This window comes from Rhyacophila brunnea, unplaced genomic scaffold (assembly GCF_057557595.1).
Source record: "Rhyacophila brunnea isolate RB1 unplaced genomic scaffold, BYU_Rbru_1.0 scaffold_24, whole genome shotgun sequence".
Taxonomy (NCBI): domain Eukaryota; kingdom Metazoa; phylum Arthropoda; class Insecta; order Trichoptera; family Rhyacophilidae; genus Rhyacophila; species Rhyacophila brunnea.
This window is the reverse complement of record NW_028232904.1, coordinates 27,781,222-27,798,921: the sequence shown is the minus strand read 5'-3', so window position 1 is coordinate 27,798,921 and position 17,700 is coordinate 27,781,222. Positions and strand designations below refer to the sequence as shown.

The 17,700-nt window shown below is 37.4% G+C and overlaps 1 protein-coding gene across 4 annotated transcripts in view; it reads left to right on the top strand.

Annotated features, from left to right (window-relative positions):
• Positions 1-651: 651 nt before the first annotated feature.
• Positions 652-17,700, top strand: part of LOC147069271 (uncharacterized) — a 28,027-nt gene continuing 10,978 nt past the window's right edge. For 2 of the 4 annotated variants that reach the window (XM_085950907.1, XM_085950905.1), the window contains exons 1-6: positions 652-1,541; positions 4,359-4,547; positions 6,019-6,449; positions 7,286-7,408; positions 12,019-12,119; positions 13,609-13,707. In XM_085950907.1, coding sequence (XP_085807033.1) covers positions 865-1,541; positions 4,359-4,547; positions 6,019-6,449; positions 7,286-7,408; positions 12,019-12,119; positions 13,609-13,707 — 1,620 coding nt within the window. In that variant the 5' untranslated portion in view covers positions 652-864. The remainder of the gene's footprint in view (positions 1,542-4,358; positions 4,548-6,018; positions 6,450-7,285; positions 7,409-12,018; positions 12,120-13,608; positions 13,708-17,700) is intronic. The other 2 variants (XM_085950906.1, XM_085950908.1) reach the window with 1 other exon arrangement.

The following is a 17,700-nucleotide window of genomic DNA, read 5'->3' as shown; positions in this document are numbered from 1 at the left end:
GCGGCCCCTCGGCGCCCAGGGCGGTGGCCCTATTCGCTAGGGCCTAGATTCTACCCTGTAAAAAATATACGAAATTATTGACAATATTGTGCGTTTTAAATAAAATGTCTCTCAAAAATTATTTAAAAATAACAGTTGGAAAAGGTGAAGAATCGCTGACACAGCATATGAATAAATAGTTAATAATAAACTAATTTTGGCAGTTTGATAAGTCAAGAGATGGTATTGCCAATCGAGGAAATATAAGTTTCAAACGGTAAGTGAAAAATATTCCAGACGTAGGTACCTATTGTCAAGGTACCTGTATTATCATTATAAATATTATTAATTTTAACTTTTTATCCATTTTTCACAATATATTATACATTAGAAGATTTGCATATTATTTTTTTGAGGAATCACGTTATTACAGGTCATTACCTACCAATGTAATATTTTTTTAAATGTATGGCTTTAAAATTAGTATTCATGGTTATATAATTATTTTGCCCATTATTTTTATATTCTATTAAAATATTTGGCTTTTGCACAATTAGGTTTTTGCAGATCAAATTAAAAATATAAATATTCAATATGAATATTTTAGTTTATGCTTGCCTACGTTGTCTATAGTTACGTGCATATTATCTATGGTTATACGCCGCCAACTTCATTGCAGTCGATAATACAAGGGTTTCGTAAATATTCAATGTCGAGTTAAATAAAAACATGAATATGTACAAAATAACAGTACGCACCGTAAATAATTGTGTGTGTTTTTAGCGGAATGACCACCATTTAAAGTATACATCGTGATATGGTCACCGTTTCACGCCGCCCGATCGAATGTTTTGAGTTTTGACAGGAATTTGACAACCCAACAAAATGACGGACGAGACGCCGACAGGAATGCTCCGAGAGCCACTAGACATAACAATAAATCTAAATCCTTTCTTTGTCACCAAAACAGAAGTCGAAATATCAACAGAAACACCGCGCATTACGAGGAGATCTGTCAAGAAAGAAGCCTCGACGATCGAAATACAAATCAGTCCATCTTGCATAGCATGTAATACTTCGACCGATGAAACAACGTATAATATTTACACATCATTGACGGAAAATTCGCGATGTCTGTTGTCAGAATTTATAACAAAAACGAGCCAAATAATATTCGACAGAGATAAAGTTTGGTCGGAAGTTCTTTGCAAAGAATGTTTCGACCTGATTTCCCAATTAGATGAGGCGGAAACGGAATTTTTAAATTTGAAAAACGAATTCTTAGTGATATTGAAAAACAATGAGAAAATTGGCAGCTTGGGCTCTCTCAAGAAGGAGTTTATGGCTTGCCAAACGCAAACGGAGCAGTCTTTTCCTGGTAAAATTGAATTCTGTGATGTTACAGTTAAAGATGAATTTGACGACATTGATAACGTCTCGATGCCGGCTTCCCCGATGAATGTGTCCGATTCTGACGACGAACCTCTCTGCAAAAACAAAATTCCCGAAATCAAAAAAGAGAAGAGAATTAAAATCGAAACGACAAACCTCATTATTGAAACGTAAGTATAGTAATTATACACGGATGAGTCTGGATCTCCTGTGCTGTGCACGGTAAATGTGCCGCATATGCCCGCATGAGATTTTATAACTTTCTTTTTAGACCAAACCAAACCTAACCTAACGGAAACGAGGAAGCTGATAAATACGCTAAACAAGCCAAAACAGATAAAAGACCGGTGCCTTTTACTGGTTCTCCGTCGTCTTTATCTGTCAGTCACCATTTTGGAATTATCCATATAGCCATATGGAGCTATCTTTTTGTCATCGAATTATAGTACGCGGTCCAAGACATAGTATTTCGGCAAAAATTATAGGACGTGTTGAAAATGTAAGTTTTTTGTTTGTCACATAAACATAACGGAGAATTTGAGAAATTCCGATGCCCTGCTTTATTAAAACACTTCTTACGACTGAAAAATGCTAACACTGGTCGCCGTCATTAACTGTCACGTTAGTTTTTTAGAGTATACAACGCAAGACTACGTCCATTGACTAATATCACACACTGAGATCTTATATTATTTATATCGTATAGATTATACTTACTACGTCCCTCGCTTCACGTTATTACGATTTGCTGTGATTGAAGTACGAACATTTTACGGAACTTTAAACATCGACAATATAGACAACTTTTAAACGCAATGAAGTAAGCAATGGGGTATATTCGCACAACCGGCAAATTCAATTAATTCCATTTTTCAAAATTGTGGTATTTTTGACATACTATCCTTTATTAATAGTACGCGAACCAAAATGTACTATAATTATAGTTCGGTTGGCAACACTGCGCTCACTGACAGATGACAGCGAGCGGTGGCGGAGAACCAGTAAAAAGACCCAAAAGACCTTCAACCTACACACACTTCCCTCTAAGTTACGTAAAACAAAAACTAAACGAAGACACAACAGAGCTATGGAACCACAGATACACAACATCCGCCACAGGATCAATAACGCAGAAATTTATTTCAAATATGAACTCTGCCATCACTTTTGCCAGGAACATAAAAATATCAAAGTCACACAGATACTAACAGGCCACGGAGCGGTGCGAGCTTATCTAAAAAGATTTAAATTGAGGGACGATGACTGTTGTCCATGTGACGGCAACACATCTCCAACTGTGTGGCATGTCATCAATGACTGCCCTATACTAAAAAGGGAGCGATGGACTCTCAGGATTCAGTGTAGACAGCATAATCATGAAATTTACCTCCAAAAGCCTCACAAAGTACTAAGCAATAGAACAACACAAGAACACTACACTAAATATGTAATCCTGGCCATAAAGAAAATTAAAGATATAAATGGAGGAACCTAATTAGCCCCACATCAATGCAACTAACCCACCCAATCACCTTGTACGAAAAAGCAAGGGCATGGTTAAAAAAAAAAAAAACCTAACCTACCCCAACCTAATATAATCTTATAGCGACTACTGGAATTACTGTCGGCAATAGTGCTTATTTTAAACTATCATGACAACTGTTTACACGTAAAAGTGCTGACTGTCTCTCCAATCTCATTCTTCAAGAGTAAGCGAGACGCGATGTTGTCATTATTTTATACTACTATTTGACAGGACGTATGGAAAATCGGTTAACCTCATATGAGTAGTTTTGTTTTTTTACCAGCAGGTTCGCCATTATCGTTCTACTGCGCAGGCGCAGATCTTTCTTGCGCGTAAAAAAATCATCATAATTCAGAAGCTTCCAAACTTGCTTGAATCATGCACGCAATTTGCCAACTGCAGGATAATACTTGTTTCCCCATACATGTTCTTACTGTGCACAGTAAATCTATGCACGTGTAAACGGGGTATTAGTTTGTGATAATGATTCATCAAAATGTATGAAAATTTTAAATTAACAATTATTGGATCGAAAAGCATCTGCGCCGACAGAAAAAGGTATTTAATATAATTGTCTACATGGAATAAACCATTTTCGTTACGGTTATACTGGACACAGTCAGCTGAAAATGGGAAGCAGCGAGATGTAGCCCTCAACTAAACAAGAAAGCCTACAATAGGCGGGCTAGTAATCGGCAACCTTTTTTTATGTCTATTCTGTGACTTTTACTAGTAGATTCTTACTATTATTATTTGTTAGATTATTATCCACTTAAAGCAGTGATACCCAACTGCTGTTTCACGAGCAGTGACGTTTTGCAAATATTTTTGTGACCACTGTTAAAATTTAAGTAGATTTATGATTTTTGTTAGATATCGCGTTACGTAATATATCAGCAAGGTGCAGGAAGGAAAATTAAAAGGAAAAAAAAGTATTGATAAGTAGGTATGTATTGAAAGGAATGGGACAACTGGACGCCATGATAATTGGACGCCGCACTGTCATAGACACGTATACAGAACGTGGATGAGAAATTTTAATCAGTTTCTATCTACAACTTAGTTTTAATTCATTTTACTCTTGACATAATAATTTTTTTATTGCGGATTAAGAATTACCATGACTAAGACTTTATATAAAATAAAAAAAACTCTTTTTTCGTTGGAACTTAAACATATGCACGATTAAATCATTATTGACGTGTGCATATTTAAAATCTCACCATCTATTAAATCATAATATATTCATTTAAATATAAATAATAATATTAAATATTTTTTTTAAAAAGTACCTATAAGTACCTAACATCTATTTATTTTCAAATTGCGTGGCGTCCAGTTGTCCCGGCGCCAAATTGTCCTAGACCCATATCGAAAGGGCGGACGATAGAATTAGATTAGATAGTTTTGTTGTAGTTCAAACTCTCTGATTTTGGTGCTGATTTTTTTTTTTAATTTTCAGGTTGCCAGAAGAATTCAACTGCCGAGATTGTTCGGAGAGTTTTAATAACAAATCGCTGGCGGCGGTGCACGCTTTCACGGTACACCGCATCGACTGCGCCAAAGACCCCGGTGTCATCATGATCACGTCTGACATTAAACCGCACAGGAAACGGAGATCCAAGAAAAAATCCAAAAGAAAATCGTATGCGTAAGTTATTCATTCAATGACTTATGATTGCACTTGCCGCGTGGTACTTTTTTACAGCATTTGGTATGATCTAATGTTTAGAGACAGTACATTCCACCATTATAATACTTAAATTGCGTTCTGGATGATAACTGGACCATATCATTAAGGCTATACTTCAGCTGAAGCATGGTCTAAAAAGATTGTGAGATTGTGAGACGTGCAGATTGTGCAAACGACGCGTGACGAACAAAACATAATTTGTCATAAGAATTCAACATGCGTCCATTTAATGTTATGTTTATTGTTATATTAGTAATAATAATAATATATTCATTGACATGTTTTCTTTTTCGAGTAAATCGTACCGTGAGTGGAAAACCAAGGCATCTGCAAAAGACATATTTTGGACATATTAGGGTTTGAAGTCTTCGTTTCGTTAGGAGAAATAGAGTTTCTAAAAAAAACCATAATATTTGGTTTATATCTACATTATATTGCATGTTCTTTCAGTTACTTCACTTTTACATTATCAAGTTCATGACTTTTGCAGTTGTTTTGCATTTAATCTCGAAAAATTTGCAGATACCTTGGTTTTACACTCACGGTGCGAAATACGTAATGTTTTTTAGTCATCTTTACACGATTTAAGAATATATTCCTCCGACGCCATCACAAAACAAATTGACGTGCTCACAGCTCGACTATTGCTCTTCGATTAGCAACGAGTGCGAAATTACGCCCCACCTATTGTTGAAAATTATTTGCCGTTTCACTGATGTATGCTCTTAAACAGAAATACATGACTGAGGAAAATACTTGTAGTTACGACCAACGTTCCCTCCAATTTTTCTATTGTGTGTGCAGATCATCAACGCATTTGAGCAGTGGTGTAACTAGGGTTGGTGTGCGATAAATTTACACCCCTACCTCCCCCATTCAGAGAGCTATTCCAATTTAAATTTATCATAGGATTTCTTCTTAATGATCGCATTTGAAATATCACATCCACTCCTTTTTGACATTTTTAGGGGATAAGTTTTCCAGATATATGCGTGCCGAATTCTTACTCACTCGCACTTACAGTTCGTTTTTGTTCAGGCCTTGGCTATAATTATATCCCTATTAATAGTAGAAGGTTTTTTTTCAACATGTTTAATTACAAACAATTTTTTTTATATTGTTAAATCATGTATAAAACACAAAATTGAGACTATTATACAGATTTTTTGTTGTTGCTCAAAATATAAAAAGTATGCCTGATCTAAGTTTTAGATAGATTATTTAAATTCTACAAACATTTGAAAAAAAAATGTTTTCATACATCTAGATACTAGTAAGAAAAACAATTTGGAAAAGTAATAATTTGAATGAAACTACGAAAGTCTTGTATTAAAATTTATCTTGCTTACGTGCAAATATTAAAATAATTTATTTTAACCTGATTATGTTAACAGCTAAATCATAGTTTATTATCCCTTTTGTTTTTCAGTGAATCTGACATTTCAAACCATGACGACGAAGAGTGGTCGGAATCAAAACCGTCGAAATCCAAATCGAAGAAATCCGCCGGCAGAACGCTGGTGAAACCTCTCAAGATCAGCCTGGAAGCACCGAAACCATTCAAGACCGCCAGCCAACTTCAAAAGAAGCTCCAATCCACCAACCTGGTCATCAAGAAACTGCCGTACGCCCCGCACCTCAAACAGCCGAAAGGATCTTCCACTAAGTCGTCATCGTCTCAGTCAAAGAAAGATAAACTTACAGTTATGGGGCACGCTAATCCGTCGGCGGTGCTTAGCACACTGCAGAGTGCAGGTCTTCAGGTTTGCTCCAACGTGGAGACAGCCGTCGTGGACGCTATTAAACAGCCTAAGGACATGATACCGTGCTTGGAGTGTTCGGCGGCTTTTAATACGCAAGGTTGGTGTCATTTTCTTAGACCAGGGGTAGTCAACCTGGTCTCTACCGCCCACTAGTGGGCGTTCCAGCTTTCATGGTGGGCGGTAAGGGTTTTAGGTTTTAAAATATTTTCATTATGTTTTCATAAAATTCCCCGTGACAATTTAAATTTCCGAAAATATACTATTTGTATCGCCCTCGCATACATTTAGTTCACGTTACGTAAGTGAAACTAAATGTTGAAGAGGTTGATACAACTTGCCAAGAAGAACTGTTAGAAATTAGATACATATGATGAAGAAAGTAAACATAAATTCGATAGTGGTGAATATGAAAACCTATGGCAAAATAAAAGAAATGCCTTCTTATATCCAAATATGTGGAAAATGATATCCAGTTTATTGATACCTTTCCTTACCTCATATTTTGTCTAATCAGGCTTTAGTGCTGTTAATCATATCATGACCAAAGAAAGAAACCGCCTGAATATTTCCGAAAGAGGAGACCTTCGTTTGTTCCTCACAAAAGTTGAGCCAGTTATCCAGTATTTAGTCTCGCAGCATCAGCCTCAGGGATCTCATTAATAATTCAATTAATTAAATGTAATAAATTTTATAAAATAAAGTTACTTCCCCACTTTATAAATCACCATTATTGTGGAACCGTTGGGCGGTTAGAAAATTTTACTAATAACAGAGATACAAAAGTGGGCGGTAGGTATAAAAAGGTTGACTACCCCTGCTTTAGACCATTATTTCCCAAACATGCAACATGCATGATTCACAGAATTCTGACAACTTTATGTCCATTTGTATTCAAAATAGACAGAGTTTAATGCAGAATATAACATGTTGCAGCTCGCTTGGATTTGCACACGGTGAAGGCGCACATGGCCTCAAAGTCTCCCTTCATTTGCGAGATCTGCGGAGCGTCCTACAAGCACAAGAAGGCATGCGACATCCACGTTGGAATGCACAAAGGTATTATTCCGTGCCATGCAAAGAATTCAATCATTATGTAGGGGTCATTACCCTACCATCTGCACGAGTCAATTTATAATTACAAGTACCTTGTAACATAATATGGTGAAACAGCAAAACAAGCGATTTATGTGAATAAACCAATTTTCAACAGAAAGCTAATTTAGCAAAATAATTATTTTAAATAATTATTTATAATTTACAAAACATGATATGCACAAAATTGTTTATATGAAAATCAATCTTGCTAATTATTAAAACTGCTTAATTGACAATTTACAAACAAGCCATGCATTGCAAAATAAACCTAATAAGCAAGATATCACAATATGCAAATAGTGACAACAGCATTTTCTATTGTATCGAATCTGTATAAAACACTCAATTACATGACATCAATATGTCAGTCAGTTATCAAAGACTTAACCGTAAGGTTATCGTTCAACTTCGCCCGATCGACTTAGCAATTTCTCATAACGCATAAACTGCTTTCATTCTGCTAAATTATAATCTGTAAACGTATCTGTAATAATTAAATTAATATTTATTTGGAAGGAGATAATAAAACCAGGGTTCATTTCATTCACGCATTAATCTTCTTATTATTGGAGTCAAACAAACCTACCCTGCCTGTTCCTTATTCCATCTCACTTCCGATATTGGTGACCCCGAACCGTACCTGACAGGTACCCCGTGCGTCATATCCAAGACTTCACACAAACATTGCGTGATAGGAAAGTTTTCTCCACAATCGACCTAGTGAGAGCATACAACCAAATCCCAGTGGCTGAAGAGGACATTCCGAAGACTGCCATCACAACACCCTTCGGATTATTCGAGTTTCCATTTATGTCGTTCGGCTTGAGGAATGCGGCCCAGACTTTTCAGCGCTTCATTGACGAGGTTCTGCAGGGTCTGGACTTCTGCTACGCCTACATAGACGACATCCTGGTAGCCTCCACAACAGAACAAGAGCATCTTCAACACCTGGAAATTTTGTTCAAACGCCTACAGGAGTACGGCCTGGTAGTCAACTCCACTAAGTGCCACTTCGGAGTAGAGGAAGTTAAATTCCTTGGCTACCTGGTTTCCAGCACCGGAACTCGACCACTTCCAGATCGTGTCAGCGCTATTCGCGAATACACCCGCCCAGACACTCAAAAGGACTACGACGGTTCTTGGGAATTTTGAATTTCCATAGGAGATTCGTCCCCAAGGCCGCAGAAACGCAAGCTCCACTGAACTCACTCCTGCAAGGAAAAACTTCCAAGAAAGAACCTATCATCTGGACACCAGAAGCAATCAAGGCCTTCGAGGAATGCAAGAAGAGTTTGGCGGAAGCAACTCTATTGAAACATCCGAAAAGTGAGGGGACTCACTTAGCGATAATTAGTGACGCATCCGATACTTCCGTTGGCGCAGCACTTCAACAACGGGTTGACGATCAATGGGAACCGCTGGCATTCTTTTCAAAGAAGCTAAGTCCAGCGGAGAGAAAATATGGCGCTTACGACCGCGAGCTTTTAGCTATCTATCTAGCTGTCAAACATTTTCGACACATGATAGAAGCTCACACGTTCACCATATTTACCGACCACAAGCCCATTACGTTCGCATTCCAACAAAAATCGGACAAGTGCTCACCAAGACAATTCAGACACCTCGATTTCATCGGACAATTCACGACCGACATACGTCATGTCGCTGGAAAAGACAACATCGTCGCTGATGCCTTGTCTAGGATAGAAGTCGTTGAAGACACACTGAATTATGCCAACCTCGCAGCCGACCAGGAAACTGACAACGAAATGAGTACATTTTTACGTGACGGATCGGTACTTCAGTTGAAACAAGTACTTATTCCCGACACAGACATAAAAGTATTCTGTGACTTGTCAACACCTATCGCAAGACCTTTCATTACCAAACCGCACCGACAAGCAGCTTTTAATCATATCCACAGACTTTCACATCCCGGAATTAATGCGACCGTCAAACTTGTCACACAACGATTTGTTTGGCCGTCGATTAAAACGGATTGTCGAAATTGGGCCCGCAACTGTCTTCAATGCCAGAAGAACAAGATCACACGTCACATATCAGCACCACTCGGAAACTTCGCACCTTCAGGACGATTTGAGCATGTCCACATCGACACTGAAGGCTGCAGATATTGCCTCACCTGCGTTGACAGATTCACGCGGTGGCCGGAAGCATTTCCGATTAAGGACCAAGAAGCGGAAACGATCGCCCGTACATTCTACAATGGTTGGATTGCCCGTTTTGGAACGCCCTTGAGAGTGACAACAGATCAAGGCAAACAATTTGAGTCGAACCTTTTCAGACAATTAAATCATCTGACTGGTACGGCGAGGATTCACACGACAGCATATCACCCGGCCACAAACGGTATGGTCGAAAGACTGCATCGTCAATTAAAAGCCGCTATATTTTTGTGCCATCAAACCAGCACAAACCAAGACCCGAGCAACTACGTCACGATCCTAAAAAAACATTTCCAAGAACTGCAACCTGTGAAAAGCCAGCAACACGGCGAGAAACGCGTTTTCATTTTCAAAGACCTTGACAAATCGACACATGTGTTCTTACGCGATGATACAGTCAAAACTCCACTAAGGTCTCCATTTACCGGACCATATGAGGTCATCACGTGCAATACGCGAACATATGTCATTTGCAAGAGAGGAAAAAACGTCACCGTTTCTATCGACCGTTTAAAACCAGCGTACATTCTCAAGGAAAATAAAACAATGGAACAGCCTGAGAAAAATCCTGACACCGTGAGAGATCGTGTTACCCGATATGGCAGACGTGTGCATTTTCCAGACCGTCTCTAGGCCAGTGGAGCAAATATCGGTTAACAACATCAGGCACGAGCCAAACAAAGCAATCGGGGTCGCGTTTCAAAACAGCACGCGGAGTTTCCGATTTCAAAACAGTTACGTTAGCAAATGCAAGGACACACATCGACCTAGAATGTAGGTCAGTGGCGTACGCAATACATAAAATGCAGGCATAAACAATTTATTCACGATAAATACGGATAACTCAACTGGATTATTCAGTATTTTACAATCATCATCACCAGGAGACACCAGCATACGAAAATGGGTGCACAACAGACAAAGGAAGAGATCATCGTCGCACAGACTGCGTCGGGCGGACCAATTGCCAACGACACGTCGACAGGCCAACTGTCGTGGGCAACGCTTGCCTTGATTATCGTCATCATTGCCGCAGTTTCCAGCTACCTGCTATGGACAAATTGCAAAAAGCACATCACCAAAAGAGTCATCAAGGACATGAGAGCAGACGTCCCGGGATGCAGACCACCGCAGCATCCACCGAGACAGATCTGATTGGACCTTCAAGCGACCACCTCTACCTACTTTCATCGCGATCTGCGTGCCGCATATCGCTGGAAGGGGGGTATGAGGGTGGAAGTAGTCCGCAGACAGTGCAATGTGTAGATAGCAGTTAAAACCTAAAAATTACAACATTTTAATAATTCAATATTTTAATAATCAGCAAAACACTGCCGTGCGAACGGATATATGATCACCTTCCGCCGGCTGAAGAAATGCTTACGTGCCGGGTGTCAGTTGTCCATCACAGGAATGAACGAGTAAACAGTGCATTCCTGTCATTGTGTCGTATGAAATCCATTGTTGGATTGATAACGTTTGTACCTTGATCAAATTTCGCAGACAAAATCCCAGGAATCAATCCGCAGTGTGGGAACAAAAACCATAATTTACCCACGCTGTGGATAGCATTTTCTTTGTCTACTTTCAATATAAAAACAGACGTGGCAATCCAACAAGAGATCAGTACCTTAAATTCGTTCGTCTTAATCACACGCTTCTCGCTTCAACGTTAAAATAATTTGTATTACAAACACTATCGTCGTAAATCTAGTTTATAAACTTTATATTGTACAAGCTGTAAATTGAATTTGTAATTTGTGTTAAGGGATAATAAATTTGGGGAATTACTTTTATACGCATCAAAACCTTCTGATTCTATTCATCACCTACCCCTCATCACACCATCCCTGGCAACAATTACAAGAATTACTTGAACGCAAAACTCGGATACAAATTTAATATATCTACATACATACAGTAAAACCTCGTTAATATGAATTCCACAGGACCGAAAATCGATAAAAAATTCGAATTACGAATTATGGGGGAAAAATATTAAAATTTTGAATTTTTTTTTCATCAATATTGTTTACGATCATAGATGTGGCCACCAAATTTCCGTTCCGTGTGTGTTAATGGGTCATAAAATGTCAGGACTATTTTTTATTACCTTCTTAAAATAGGTAATTTATGATGTTTTAAAAAAATTCTGTCAGAATTTTCAATGATTGGCTCATGAAATAAGTGTACTTTATTACGATTTATAGTATATTTTTATATGCCAGGACTCTGAAATCGTTTCGAATTACGAAATTCGAATTAAAGGTATGGTTTTATATGAAAATAATGGTCAAGGGACTTTTTTTCGGGAAAATTTCGAATTATCAGTGTTCTTACTAACGAGGTATTACTGTAATATTATAATAATATATATTTTTTTAGGTATCAGCCCATGGAAATGTGGCGTTTGTGCAAAGATCTTCCCCTCCAAAGGGGCCTTGTCCAGACACGAGGCGATTCACACGGGGAAACCTAATTATCAGGTAAAATATCCTTACCATTCCCAGCGTCAAAGAATACCGACGTATCTTGTGATAGCCCCGAATATAGAACATAGTTACAAGTATAAACCGTTCGTATATTATATTTGTCCTGGCAAAATACATAATTGGTAAGTATCCATGTCTCAGTCCAAAAACAGAAACTCCTTTGTGACACTGCCTAAGCTGTGCCTAAGGGGCAAGTAGTCGGTTTTGGTTGTGGGAGAATGGGGGCGACTGTCAGATTTGGGAATGACAAAAGATCTATTTACACGTCTCCGTGCCGTATCAGTTCAGTATCCGTCTTGTCAGTGTCACTGATTGAAATCAAACAACTTAGCGGTAGTGCAATTAAGGTTTTTCTATAGTATTAGCGAATCACTGTCATGTTTTTTTTTTTATACCAATTCCATTATGTAACTGACCATTTTTTGATAAAAGTTTCTTATATTTAGGAATGAATAAGTTATTTTTAGTATTAAAAAAATTATAGCAGATTTTTCGAAAGTTGAAAAAAACCAGACGTTAGGTACACAATATTAGTGGCGAAGGGTGGAGGTAGGCTGTTAAGATCCGCCATAAATAGTGCACACAAAACTTTGTCAGTTATACATATTTGTTTTCATTGAAATAAGACTACCATTGAAATAAGACTACAATTTACATAACATTAAAATCATACATAACTTTGGATATTTTATAGATAGATTAATATTTTTTATCTATTATAGTTTGGTTTAGGTAGGGATTAATGAATTTAAAAAATGAACCAACAATATGTGTAATACGTATTCTTAATCCAACTAAAACAAATAAGTATGAATGAAAAATTGTGCACCATTTTATCATATCGCCCAAAATACACCGAAATTATTATGATTTGGTTTAGGCAGGGTTTAATTGACATTTAAAAACTAACCAACACCATCTGTAAATTATTGTAGCATAGTTCAATAAAAATAAACATGTATGAATAACAAAGTTTATTGTGCACTATTTATGGCAGATCTTAACAGCTTACCTCCACCCTCTGCTACTGTGTGATATATATATCTATTCTCTGAAACTGACGTCTTCTTTGTCAATAATGTAACAGGATATATTACACCTACAGTGGAGTAGTAGGGGATAGAATGATGGTATTTTGTTCCATGGGTTGCAGGTTCAAACCCTGCGGTTACGTCAACTTGCTTGTAATTGACAATATTTGTATTTTGATGTAGTAGGTAGACCCAATAATTTAGGTGAATTGCTAACAATACGAGTACACCTCTATTAAGATTTTTAATTCTCAACGTATTTCAAATTTTAAATTATTAAGTTATGATACTATTTAGTTCTGCTGTAAACATTGTCAGTTCGTAGCACTGATCAAACACTGATGCGTGTGAACAAACTATCGCAGACACTGACAGGACGGTCGGGATACTAATCTGATAATGTACTGAGATGCATAAATGGACCTTAAAAGAGTGTCCCTGTCTTCCAACAGTCGCGGAGGTCCAAGGGACGGGTCCAGAACATCCCGATAAGGATCTCTCTCGAGTCCAGTAGCATCCGGTCAGACTACGGAAGACCATCTAGCTATTTGGTGAGTCCGTCTTCTAAATTTTAACAGTCCCATACACTGTACCATGAATCGGGGGAATTAGTCTCATTATTAGCAAAAGCGGGTTGGCTGATTGTTGATTTTAAGTGGTTATTAATTTAAAAAAAAAAATTGAGTTCGAAAGATAATAAGAGTGGGTAAATTTTTAGAAAGTATTGAAATGTTTTTATTCAGTACGTATCACAGAACAGATTAATAAGAAATGCGAAAGCCAGTTATCGTAGACCAAGACTTTGAAGCCAGTTTTGGTTTATGACTTTATGACCATAAAACGCAAGAAATACAAAGCCCGCTGAGTATTCTCAAATACTACCAGTATTGAATGCGCGTTTCTTTTACATGGCAAAATTTACTGCATATTATGGTATATACGTTGATACAGTAGAACCTCGATTAACAGGACTAATTATTGGGGATAATGGTTGTCCGGATAATCGAAAAAATCATAATTATTAACGAAAAAAAGTACATTTTGTATGAACAATTTTTATTGATATATCGATCGTCCAGTTTATTAGTCAGACATCTCCAATTAACTAGTTTTGAGATAATGGCAAAAGCAATATTCTAATGGTAACCAAAAAATCAAATATTATCGATTTATGCCTGAATTTTATATATTTTATCAACAGGTGCATAAAGATTAGGTACTTTTAGAGACATTCAGAGAGGTCATTTAGAAATATTCTTTTAATGAACCAGACAATATCAACATTTCGTTTAATTCTTCAGAAGTTTATCAGCATTAGCATTTTTTTGGTGGCATTTTAGAGATATCTGAGTACTGAACCAGGTAGAGTGTAAAATTTTACACAAAACTACATACATATTTAACTCAAATTTCATTTTTTTGGAGTTGTCTGACAAATGAACTGGACGATCGATATGTATTTCAATTTAAAATTAATTTTTTTAGTAAGGAATTCAATTACCTATTGATTTTTGCTAAAGGTAGCTGTCCTTTTGAGCTGTCAAATCACGAATACTTTTAAAGCCGGGTACTCGTTAGCGAGCCATAACTGTGACCGTTGCAGATACTGTAACCAACTCTAGATGTGGACGCGACGTCAATGACTTCCATGTAACGGATGGCGAGCCGCCGTATCCGCAGTATTCGTTCCGAGCTGAATCATGTCATAGTAATTTTTGTCTTTTGGGTCACATAGCACTCAATTATTCTTGTAAACATCAATTAAAAGTAGGCATTTCTCCTCACCCCAGTTAGCAGCCATGTTCACGTAAAAAGATGTACAACACTATCGAAGTATTTTCACTGTTCGCGGCGAGCTCCACATTCAATGTCCACGAGTGACTGCGAACCTCTCTTTGATTTGCGGCAAAAGCTGACAAACAATTAATGGCTGCGAGCGCGCTTCGACCTGCGAGCGGCAGGCTCGCGAAATGATTATTTGGCGTCCATACTGGTTACTGTATCTGCAACGGTCACAGTTATGGCTCGCTGATGAGTACCCCGCTTAAGACATATAAGTTGTATTGAGATACATTCTTCTAGGCTCTCAAACCACTTCATGGTGACATTTCTAAGCATTGATAAGTTTCAGAATGTATAGAACCAATATTTACCCTCTCGGTAATCTCATTGTCTTCTTGATCTTGTTCATCTGTGGCAGATATTTCTTCAATTATTTCGTCATCATTCAATTTGCAATCCAGGATCATTCGCATCTTAATTTAACGCAATTTATCCGGTACAGTATATTCACGTCCTGATGCTAAAGATTGTTGGGTGGTTTTTTTCCAATTTTAACCTGTTTCATCAGCATTATACATAAACTCTTCGGTTACTTGTAAATTTTACATTAAACATTTCACTGTGGCACAGTCCGCCGTGAACTTTCTTATCGGAAAGACGGTTCTTATCGGTTTACAATTTACAGGAAGCCAGGAGCAAACACATTTTGAAAACAGCTGATATACTGGATTATTTGTTAGCTTAGGTTACGTTTTCATTCTTGAATTCATGAATTTCGCCAAAATCAGCTATTAAAATTGAATTAATGTTCATATTGAATCTAATAAAATTGGAGACCGTATAGTATCTACATTCTACGGTGATCTCTTTCCGATAAGAAAGCTCATGACGAACTGTGCCACGCTGAAATTTTGAACGGAATATGGGACCAAAGTGCTCAGACTTTCGCTGAGTTTAGTAATTCATGCCATCATAACCTTACACAGTCAGAGATCATCGGTGTAAGTGGAATACCGTCAGTAAAACATTTTTGAAATTGATCATGAGTGACAGAAGAATTTGTTACCACGGAAGTTTGCTCTTTTTGCGTAATTTGAATATGATTCCTACGCAGTATTGATTTTCCAATTCACCAACCAACACATCACGTCTTATTTAACAAAATACACGGTATTGCACTTACACTGACAATATCATATTTTCAACCTTCTTTCTGTCTGTTTTACAATAATTCATAATTTTATTATTTTTCAATATACAATATCAACTTTGTTACAACAAATTCATTATCTGAGGGCCACATCTCACCGGCACGCCAAATAAAGTGTGTGAATTAGATTATTCTGTTATATATATAACACTCGGAAAACATGCCTATTAGAATAAAAGGTAGACTGAGTGGCATTCGAATCTCACACCTTTCACTGACCAGGTGATTGCTCTTATTCTATGACCTATTGGAGGTGTCTCAAATTTCGCCTAACCGCCGGCTAGACGCTCATGCTTTACCACAAGTTTACCTGCACAAACTGGTTTGTATCGGGAAGCCCGTCTGTATGAAAAACTGTAACTGCCTGTGGAAAACTGTAGCTCGCACAAACCGAAAAATGCTGTAAAAGTAGTTTGTACAAATTATACCGCGCAGGCAAGTCGCTGCCGTCTAACCAGAGCTCTAGGTGATATTACCAAAGTTTATTTATGCTGTCTTCTAAGGTATGTTTTCGGAGGTGTTTCAAAATTATTATGTAATTGTTGACGAGTATATGACCCGGAAACAGCTTTACGACGTGGTTAATTTGAATTTTTTTATACATTGTGTATTGTCACTCTGCCGACAACGTTGCCGTGGCGTCCCAGTGAGATATCGCTCTAACATTGACACCTAGTGTTGTCACTTGACAAAAATATGTCTTGCACACTTTTCATATTTTTTCCTTTCTAACTAGTAATAGTTTTAACATTGTAATTTGTTTAATATTATAAACCTTTCATTTTTAATGACGGCACCTTCTATCATCATCGCAGCTCAGAAATAACTGCAACTTCACAGTATTAACTTGTCGTAACAGATAATCAAGTAGATGGTTCTATCTCAGCTTGGTTTAGGCCAGGGGTAGTCAACCTTTTTATACCTACCGCCCACTTCTGTATCTCTGTTAAGACTATACATCAGTGAAACGGCAAATAATTTTCAACTATAGGCGCGACGAAATTTTGGACTTGCTGGCATTCGGAGAGCGAATGTCGAGGTGTGAATACGTCAATTTGTTTCGTGATGGCGACGGGGGTATTAATTCTTAAATCGTGTAAAGATGACTAAAAACGTTACCCATTTACTTGAAAAAGAAAACATGTCAATGAATATATTATTATTGTTACTAATAGAACAATAAACAGAATATTAAATGGACGCATGTTGGATTTATATGACAAATTATATTTTGTTCGGCATGCGTCATTTGCACCCGCAATCCGCGCATCGCCTAGCCACGATCTTTTTAGACCATGACTCAATTGAGGTATAGCCTTAATAGTAACATTTTCTAACCGCCCACCGGTTCCACAGTAATGGTGATTTATAAAGTAGGGAAGTAACTTTACTTTATTAAATTTATAAAGCAGAGTTACAGCAAGTTAAAGCATATTATAATAATAATTACTTACCAAATACACTATCTCAGAGTTTCGCTAAGTTTGGCAGAATAAATCTTTATAAAACAACTTACTGTAGTTAAATCTATCTTTTTATTTATACATTGCAT